Source organism: Nicotiana attenuata, unplaced genomic scaffold (assembly GCF_001879085.1).
Source record: "Nicotiana attenuata strain UT unplaced genomic scaffold, NIATTr2, whole genome shotgun sequence".
Classification (NCBI taxonomy): domain Eukaryota; kingdom Viridiplantae; phylum Streptophyta; class Magnoliopsida; order Solanales; family Solanaceae; genus Nicotiana; species Nicotiana attenuata.
Window position 1 is genome coordinate 155,068 of NW_017672369.1, and position 10,230 is coordinate 165,297.

The 10,230-nt window shown below is 33.9% G+C and overlaps 1 protein-coding gene across 1 annotated transcript; it reads right to left on the reverse strand.

Moving 5' to 3' along the window:
- Window positions 1–1,040: 1,040 nt before the first annotated feature.
- Window positions 1,041–6,544, reverse strand: LOC109212947 (organic cation/carnitine transporter 4-like). The gene is made up of 2 exons (XM_019376682.1): window positions 5,932–6,544; window positions 1,041–2,387 (listed from the first exon to the last, which is right to left on the reverse strand). The coding sequence occupies exons 1-2, from the start codon at window positions 6,335–6,337 to the stop codon at window positions 1,195–1,197; spliced, it is 1,599 nt and encodes a 532-aa protein (XP_019232227.1). The 5' UTR covers window positions 6,338–6,544; the 3' UTR covers window positions 1,041–1,194.
- Window positions 6,545–10,230: the final 3,686 nt, after the last annotated feature.

The window sequence follows — 10,230 nt, forward strand, 5'->3', positions numbered from 1 at the left end:
TTGAGATTAACTAGAACTCTTCCACCAAGGAAAAGTAGCATTAGAACTCTAGTTATTTTCTACTCTACTAACTCTATAAATTGCACGATGTTCTCACTTTACAGGTAATGCACAAACGCTGAAGTTAAACATGAATTGAAAGCAAAATAGCAAGGTTTTTTGCAAGCAGTTCGTGTGTGATTCAAGTGTGCAAACCTGAAGCTACATGAACCAGATAGAAGAACTAGTTCCAAGTGTTTGTCTTTTATTCTAGTTCAATTGTAGTAGGTGTTTTCATATTATACCTTTCAGCTTTATCTAGAGGCAATTGTAATAGGTACTCATAGTATTCAAGTTAGAGTTAACTTGAAGTTGCGCAACAGTTAGAGGTTGTTTGCCACAACGGGACTAGAGTTAATCCTAGGTTTACAAAAGTACTTTGTACATGCAAATTTTGGCTCTGTGATTTAGTGGAGAGTTTGGGAAAATCCTACTGAGAAGTAGGTCGTGATTTTTTCACCTTTGAGCCAGGTGTTTTTCACGTAAAATACTTGTGTTCTTTACTTTCCGCGTTTACTATTTCAGCAATAGTAGGTTGAGGAACACGAAGAAGAATAGGTCCTTCCACAATCAGTCTAAGCGAAAAATTGAACACCACACAAATCACTCCCCCCCCCCCCCTGTGCGGTATTGAAGTTAAAACATCTGCACGCATATCAAAGCAATAAAGTTTACTTTTGTCTTCTAGCTGTTGTTCAAAGTGTTCTTCAACTGTTCATTTCTTTAGTTGCAACGGAGCTCATCTCGTGGGCTCGATCGGAACCGGTTTCCAGCATTCAAACCTAATGGCAGGCTTAATTGTTTTATCACATTTGGTTTGATCGCCTTATTTTTCCTTTAATTCAATTATTTGTTGTTCTTAGATTTCGCTTTAAATTAAATTACGTGTCCTTTGAACCGCGTACAAATTTAATTATTACTCTTTTAAGGGTAAACAAAGATAAGTGAGAGAACGACTCTGTTTGGAACAAAATATATTTACTCCTACTATCAACAGCATAGAGCATAATTTCGACCTTCCATATTACGAATACCTAATTTAAGAGGAATAATAGTAAATCTATCGTATAATCCAACAATAGTTCTCCCAAAATAAAGTACAAAAGGTCACAAACTAAAACTACAATTTTAACCAACAAAATAAAAGTAGCAAAACTAAGAAAGAATACATGGTTTTTTAGCCTCTGCTTCTTCCATTCCAGCCATAGTATCATATAATGGCCTATTTAAGGTCTCAGGCAGGTAAATTACCAGTAAACCACCAGCTATCCCACAAGCTGCAAACACTGCAAATGGTACGCCACCCCCTAAAACAACTACAAGGGGTGCCAAAATTGCCCCCATTTGCGACGCCTGAGTTGCACATCCTAATGCTGCATTTCTCACCACAGTTGGAAACAACTCCATCGAATACACATACAACAAATTATAAGTCCCAGCCATAAAAAATATACCTACAACTCCACACACCATTCGAATGATTTTCCATGCTCCGTAACCTTTCATCAAGCTTCCTGCCAAGCAAAAAGCGCCGCTGAACCACATTGTCCACATTGCTAATGGCTTTCTACCGAGCTTGTCCAACAATAATGCCGTTAAAAAATAGGCAGGCATTTCAGCCATTGCGTTAAGGGCAACGTTGAGGTAAAGATTGGTTCCAAGGTTGACAGCGTTCAAACTCAACCCGTAATAGACAACTGAAACAAAGAAATTAATAATCACAGCTAAGAACAACCGAAACCGCGTTAGAGGAGACCTTAGTACATCTAAAAGGGATCCATTTAACGCTTCTTTGGTATCGGGCTCCAGCTTTGATTTGGATTGACAATGAAGAGCATCATCGTCATTATTCACTTCGCTGTCCACTGCAAGAATAACGCCATCAGGAAGGTGTTTGCCATTGGAAATAGCAATTTTGTGCATAATTTTCATGGCTTCATCTACTTTTCCTCTAACGAGGAACCAGCGAGGTGACTCGTGGAGGAAAGGAAGTATGAGGATAACGAACAGAAGAGCTGGAGCTGAAGAAGCAATGTAGAGAGAGCGCCACGATTGGAAGAAATAAGCAATGGCAGATAGAGAGGCTATTCCAGTAGAGAAAAAATAGAATGTGGACATTCCAGCTACGCCACGCCAGGACTGGCCTATGGGTTCAGTGGCAAGAACGAAAGCACAAAGGCCAGTGCCACCAGTACTGAAACCGGAAAGAAAGCGGAATAAGGTATAAGTCCAGTAGTCCGATGAGAATGCTGTTAGACAACCGAAGATTGCGTTTAAAATGCAAACGATTGTCAGGGAGCCTTTTCTTCCCAATTTGGAGTCTGACAAATGTCCAAATACTCCAGCACCTGAAAACCATTAATTTGAATGATTTTCTTAACATCTCAAAGTCGGTCATATCAAGTACTACTATCAAGTATCCACCCATCTCCAAAACAAAGAATATCTTGCTCATCTATTCATAAAATTTTCAAATTTTGAGGAGTATTAGCAATTCCACACCAAAGTAAATTACAAAACTGTATTGTGTATAGTGCCACATATTTAAACAGAGATGTTAGTTTTACAAGAATAAAACAGTTATTCTTTCTGTTTTATTTTACAAAATATTGTTTACCGGGAAAAGAAGGAACAACTTTGGCACATGCCAACAATACTTTTAATATTTGTGGTCTTAAACGTATTATGATATCTCTATAAACGTATGTAATACTATGAATAAAGTGAAAAATTTAAAGTAGTAAGAAGTTTCAAATATATAAAAGTGTCTTTCTTTTTATATCAAAACAAAAGAGTGGCACGTAAAATAGTACCGGAAGATTAATTATATATCTTTTGTTTAGGTCCTCTGTCTTTTTCATGAATGTCCGATTTTTACTGGAGGAGATTAATACTTCCAAACATATTAGGTAATGTCCTTAAACAGCCAAAACCATTATAATAAAGTAGCACGAGTTATATGTTTGAAGGAAGATAATATCCTATATTATATGCATGGAAAAATAGACGTCGTGTGACAAATACTAGCTTAATATCAAAAGAATGAAGTAGGCAAGTAGCTGGGTCCCACTATAGTATTGCAAGATGCTAGCCAAGAGAAACTTGACAAGACTAACCTACCTGCTCCATACCCTACTTAGTATTCCTAATAAACTATTCATCAACTAAATACACATTGGATAAGTTATCGAAAATTAAGCAGCCTATTCCAGTAGCATACAAGGAAGACCGAATAATTGATGTAGCATATTCTCGATTTTCAATATAATACTGGCCTCAGAGTATATTATTGCATCCCATTAATTAGTTATCGAAAAAGTAAACTCGACTTTCGTTCGTGATAATTAGCCCCAAACACGGGTTTGGTTCTATAGTATTTCCTGACGTCCTTATATTTTACCTTTTGGTCTGATATGTCGTCTACGTCGTTGCTTTTGTCCTATTCAATTAAGTTTGATATACTTGATCTTAATTATTACTCCCTCCACCTTGTCCCAATTTATTAAATTTCGACTGTTAAACAAGTTTATTTTTTATTAAAATTTTCTTATATGCTTTTTAAATAATTTATATTATTAATTATTGAGATTTATAATAATTTTATATAATTTTTAAATATATAAAATTTATTTAAAAAACTTAAAAGTTTTACGTCCGATTTGCAACCAAAGTGAAAATTTAAATTTTAAAATTCGAAATGCATCAAACAACCCAGGACGAAGAGAGTATCAATTTAATCAAACAAAAAGGAAAGAAGAAGTAAGGGAAACACGTCCTCGTCAACTTTGTACAAACTGATCAAAGAAACAACAAAATTGTTGGGATAGAAATGCTTTCGGTGAATCGGGATGCTTCAGCCAAGAAAAAGAAAAGTCATCTCTGTGAAATTATATATGTGGCTGCACCTTGTGGTGGATAATACATTGAAGAAGCATATATTAGTGAGGTACATTAATGTCCACAAGTTAAATGACATATGTTTGCCGTCCCCATTTAACTTTTACTACAAGTACGGATATAACTTATCGTGGCAAATATCATTGTTGTATTTACTTGTCTCATTTTTTATTTCAATTAACTTAGACAATTATTTGTACGTATCAAGTGATCTAATAGTGAAAAAATTATTCTAGTATTAAACGTATAAAAGTTATTTAATAAACAAGGTAACTGCTTACCCACGTGTTTTTTCACTGACAATATAATCAACACAAGTTCAGAATATTGCAGCTCCAAACATGTGTTTTCTCACTAACAGTCAAGCCAATTCAGTATATTGCAGCCCCTCGGTATTGAATATTCCTATTAAATGAAACCATATACTACTGCCTCTATTTATATAATTTGAATAGAAGAAACTAATATTTTTATATCTTTTATGTGTTAATTTAAGATCTCTTATGTGTAAAAATAAAAATTTCTAACAAAAAAGATATTCTTATTAGGTGTTTGTCCTGATTTTCTTAATATATTTGATTTTTCTATTCCTTGAAGGAAGGGTTGCAAATTTATAATATTTGGGTTTTTCTTTTCCTAGAAGAAAATTATAAATCTCCCATATTTGGCTAGTCTTTTTTCTTGGATGAAAAGGTTTCGGACTTTTACAAATCGAGGATCTATCCTTCTCATTTAGTACATCCACAATATAGTCTCTAAGGGTTTGAAAGTCATGTTTAGGATGAGAATTTGTGAGTCAAGTGATAGCATGCCAATTGTGTGCCTCTTTGTAAGGGTGTTCTCTCGATATTTTATACTCTTTTTTATATAGGTGATTGTTCGTCTCCGCCTGTAGACGTAGGTCAGTTGACCGAACCACGTTAAATTTTGTGTCTCTATTAGTATATTTCTCTTTTGTTGTCTGATTTATCGTCGTTCAAGGTTTGCTTTACTAACTTTCGCATGGCACCTGTTTATTTTGATCCTAACAAGTGGTCTCCGAGCGAGGTTCAAAACGGGTTCATCTGGGCTAATTTAGTTCTAGCCACAACCTATTTGACGTTAATCATGATTATTGTTTGAGAAATTTGACCAGGGTGCCACTCACATTGAGACAAACTTTGCGATGGAGATTTAGAGATGCAACCTTTGAAGGTTATGTGAAAAAGGTTGATCAAGTTTATTTATCAGAAAAATTTGGCCAGAGGGAGAATTGTTAGGTGTTTGTCCTGATTTTCTTACCAATATATGATATTTTTATTCTTTGAAGAGGGCTACATATTTACCATATTTGGATTTTTTTTTTCTAGAAAAAAATTATAAGACTCCAATATTTGACTAGTCATCTTGGAGGAAAATGTTTTGGACATATATAAATTGAGAATCTTTCCTTCTCTTAGTAGCATCCACAATGTAGTCTCCAAGGGGTTTGAGAGTCTTGTTTATGGGAAGAATTTGTGAGACAAGATTTAGCGTGTCACTTGTGTGTCTCTTTGTAAGGTTGTTCTCTTGATATTTTGTACTCTCTTTTATAAGGTGGATTGCGATCATCTCCACTTGTGGACGTAGGTCAATAGGCCCAACCACGTTAAATATTTGTATCTTTTTAGTATATTTCTCTTTTGTTACCTGATCATCGATCAAAGACTGCTTTATTAGCTTCAACATGACTCCCGTTTATTTCGATCCTAATAGACACAACTTACACAAACCATTCTATCAAGAAAACGCTGCCTCAAGAATATGCTCCGCTAGTGACTTCTACACGTTTTTGACAAATGCACCTCAATGAGCTAAAGATGTAAAAGATGGTGTTATGTTGTTCTAATTGTAAAAGGTCGCAAGGAAAAGCATACTCTATACGTAACCTCCATGGTTCAAAATGATCAAGACTATAATTTCTATATTTTTCTTCAATTAAATCAGAAAAAAATGCAGAAAAAATAATGAACATACCGATCATGCAGCCAGCGAAAAATAAAGCTTGGACAAGTCCAACTCTGTATTTTTGTCCACATATCAATCCAAACTCCGACACCGTAGAACTTCCAATTCCACTGAACCATTCCCAAGACCCTGGCTCAAGCTCGCACACACTTTTAGCCATTGAATCGCACCCGCGGCTCGTCGAACACCGCCAACCTGGTTCACGATCCGAAAAAATCATAACCATGGTGTGGATCCCCTCTAGAGCCCAAGCCATGCTCGTTAGCAAGAAATGCCTCAACTGCCACCACCCAAACTCTCCGCAATATTTTTCAAACATTTGATCCATTGTTACTTTCTTCGGTTTTGAATATTCGTCCACAGCCGAAGGGATGAGCGGTGACCGGAGGTCACCACCGTCTTGTAAATTTGACATAGTTTCTAAATTTTCTCGTCCGGGATTATTGAAGAGGTTGGCCGATATATATGTGATATTCTTCAGTTCCAGAGTAGTTGGTGGGAAGCAATAAGAATAGGAGCTCTCTTTCTTATAGTGTTATAATTGTAATAAACTTGGGATTTCGCAATTTATCACTATGATAATGTTTCTAACACGATTAGGTGGAAAGATGTTTGCTTATTTGTTAACGTTTAAAACAAACTAAAGGCTTTTTAAAAATGATGAAAATAATAACATGAAGTATTCTTATTTATTTATTTCTTACACTAAAACCCATGTTTATCTCAATAACAGCTCACAAAGATGTTATCACTGTGAATCTTTTTCCCATGTGTTAACTTGGAGAAATTTACCTAGCTATGTGATTATATGAGAGCCTAATTATCACTATTAGCAACATTTGTACTTAATTACCTAGCATAGCCAGATTTTTCAAAACATAGCAACAACTCACAAAAGATGTCATCACTACGAACCTTTTTTACATGAGTTAAATTCATTCTTTTAGATTGCTGAATTTACTGTCCAATTATTATGTACGGAGTGCAATTTCAAAAAATAACATTTGCTACTACGACCAACTTTTTATTGCTTTACCTAACAAATTTAGTATTTTTGATCTTAATATGCTGCTTTAGAAATATTATATACAATTGGGGACTTATAGTTTTAGAGTCGCAAATTATAATTTTATGCTTCAAAAACATCTTATTTACACAATTTCTTCAAAAAGCTTTTTATTTTAACAAAAGCATTTTCAAAAAGAGGAAAGAAATTTACCTAGTTATGCGATTATGGGAGTCTCTGTACCATTATTCGAATTACCTAATATAGTAAGATTTTTCAATACAGAGCAACTTAAGAAACACACACCTCATCAAAAACCAACCTCCCCACCACCAATATGCTCTAATCAGACCATTGTAGATAGCATTATATGCTAAAGTATAGTACTTCACTATTAAATGCTCTCACCATCTAGCTCTGTAATGTAATTTCCTTTTTCCAATGCTTACCTATATGCTAACGTTAGCCAACATATTACTTATATCGTATAATTCCGATTCCAAAACACAATGTTTTAGGAAATGGGAAACAAATTATTACGTTAAATAGGGGAATAGCATCTTTAGTAACTAGGCGACACCAAGGTAGAGTTTGATTTGCCCATCTACACATGGACTTTATAAAATGTATCTTGTTATAATTATTAAAACATCATTGCTGTCTTATTTGTCATTTCCCATGTGACAAACAAAGATTCTTCATGCAGATTATTTGGATTTTATTTCAGGAAATGGAGTGCTAGACTATAATTTATGTTAAACTAGATTTGGAAGTATTAGGCTAGGGTTTGTGGAGAGAGAAGATAAGAGAAAAGGGAAGATAGGAAGAAAGATAAGAAAGGAAGAGAACTTCAAAATCTCTATTTGTAAAATTATTGCTGATTTGGGAAAGTCATGATCTACCATTAGATAGACTATTTAGGATCTAATTTGGGATAGTTGAGAAAATCTCTCTTAAAATTTATTTCTTTTGATTGCTGATTTTACTATCCTATTAGAGTCGTCAATATGGGCTTGGCCCCGTTGGGCCAGCCTAACTTAACCCGTGATTTAGCAGGGTCGGGCTAGAATTTTTGGAGCCCATTTAAAAACGAGACATTTAAGCCCGGCCCGAATAAGTCCGTGGCCCGTGAGGCTTGACTAGGGCTGGGTTGGGCCGGCCCGTGGGCCTAATAAAATATTTATTTAAAATGTAAAAAATATACTGCTTCTAGCGATAGAAAATCAAAATTGGATCTTTACTTAGAGGAACCGAAGCTTGATCTAGAGAAGTTTCAAGAGATAGATGTTGTCATGTATTGGAAGGACCATTCTAGAAAATATCCCGATCTTTTAGTGATAGCGCATGATGTACTTAGTATTCCTATTACCACTATAGCATAGGAATCAACATTTAGCATTGCTGGGCGTGTTCTGACAAAGTATAGAAGTTGCATCCATCATGAAAATGTCCAAACACTTGTTACTACTCGAGATTGGCTGCACGACTTTTCCCAAAGTCAAAACTGGTAATATATTTTACGTGATTTGAATATTATTATTTTTTAAAATTTTATTATTCTTAATATTTAACTAATTAATATTGCATATGAATTATAGATGTAGATGAAAGTGAAGATGTTAAGCAACCTTGTCACAAGCTGATTGAAATGTATTTGATGAAGATGATGTGTTGGATATCCCATAAGCATCGTGGACGTTCTCTTGAATAGTTTGTTTTGAGTTTTGACTTTTGGTGAATGAAACATAGCCTTGTCTTTTACTTTTTTAATGTTTATTGTGATATATTGGAATAGTATAAAAAAATTGTTTAAGTTTTGCGAAATTTTTCCAATAAGATATTTTATAACTTAAAAATTTATCTTTTTTTAGGTTAGCACTTAAAGAAAAATATAAAATTATATTTTAAAGGAATTTTTTCCTAATTATACCATATATGAAACCTTATTACCAAAAATGTGCATAATTTGTTAATTACCCGCCCAGTCCACACTTTAACTACAATTTATATACCAATCCATAATTAGGCAGATTCTGCCATATAAAACGCGCGGAAAAAAAAAGGCACAAAATCTGCGTTTGATTCTTTCCACATTAAATTCGAAATTTGAAACGGAAAGAGATCTGATTGCTGCATAATTCTCTCTTTCACTACAATTCAAAAACAACGCAGAGCTTCAGAAGCTTCAACAACGCAATACAAATTGTAGAATTCAAAATTGTTCTTCATCGTCCTCAGTACTCAAATTGTCGAACCTATATCTGTTCTTTATCTTTTTTCTCTCAACTACACGAAATCATGTCAAAAATCCCAATAATGCTAAAATTGAATGGGAATTGGGATAACTATGGCAGATTTAGAGATTTTGAAGTTGATGTCATTGTATTAGATGAGAATGCAGGTTTGTGTAGTTCGAAAATGCTTAGAATTTTAGTTTTATGATATTATCTACAAATTTACTACATATATCTACAATTTGAATACAAGTTCTTTATTTGGTGCAGGAAAAAAATATTTTAATATACAGTGTCTCCAGATTGTAGATAAATTATAGGCAAATTGTAGTTTACTTGTAGTTTGTAGTTAATTTGTAGATAAATTGTAGATAAAATGTAGATATATTGTAGATACTATATTTTTAATATTGTAAATTTTTTTTCTTTGTGTTTGTTCTGAAAATGTAGGTGAGGGCTTCAACAAATCATATACATACTGTGTTGAATGGTGTGAAGCGGTACATTGTGTGTCTAGAAAACAAGAAATGTAGTTGTGGCCAATTCCAACTTGAAGAACTTCCATGTGTAAATTGTTTCCAGATTGTAGTTATAATGTAGGTTAAATGTAGTTAATTTGTAGTTTTTGTAAAATTTTGTAGACAATTTGCAGATTAATTGTGGATAACACATTTCTACGATTGGAGTATTTATTTCTTATTTTTTGTTGTGTAATTTATATTCAACTGACAGTTATATACAAATATTACATAGAACTTGGAGGTAAACATCTAAAAATTACCTACAGTTTAAGTAGGTAATATAAGAATAACTACAGTGAATGTACAAATTACCTACAGTTTAAGTACCTAATATAAGAATAACTACAATTTACCTAGAGTTACAGGGCAAACAGGAAACACATCATCCACAATCATGTCTACATTATATCTACATTTTAGACTACAATTAATCGTGGAATGTTCTACATAAACTACAAACTAACTACAATTACACTACAAACAGTAAATCTAGGTGAGGGCTTCAACAGATCATATCCATTACACTAAATCTACAATTACACTACAA

Coding starts and splice junctions, on each gene's coding strand:
- LOC109212947 (XM_019376682.1), bottom strand. CDS start 6,337: ATGTCAAATTTACAAGACGGTGGTGACCTCCGGTCACCGCTCATCCCT. Junction 2,388..5,931: donor TTTCGCTGGCTGCATGATCG/GTATGTTCATTA, acceptor AATGGTTTTCAG/GTGCTGGAGTATTTGGACAT.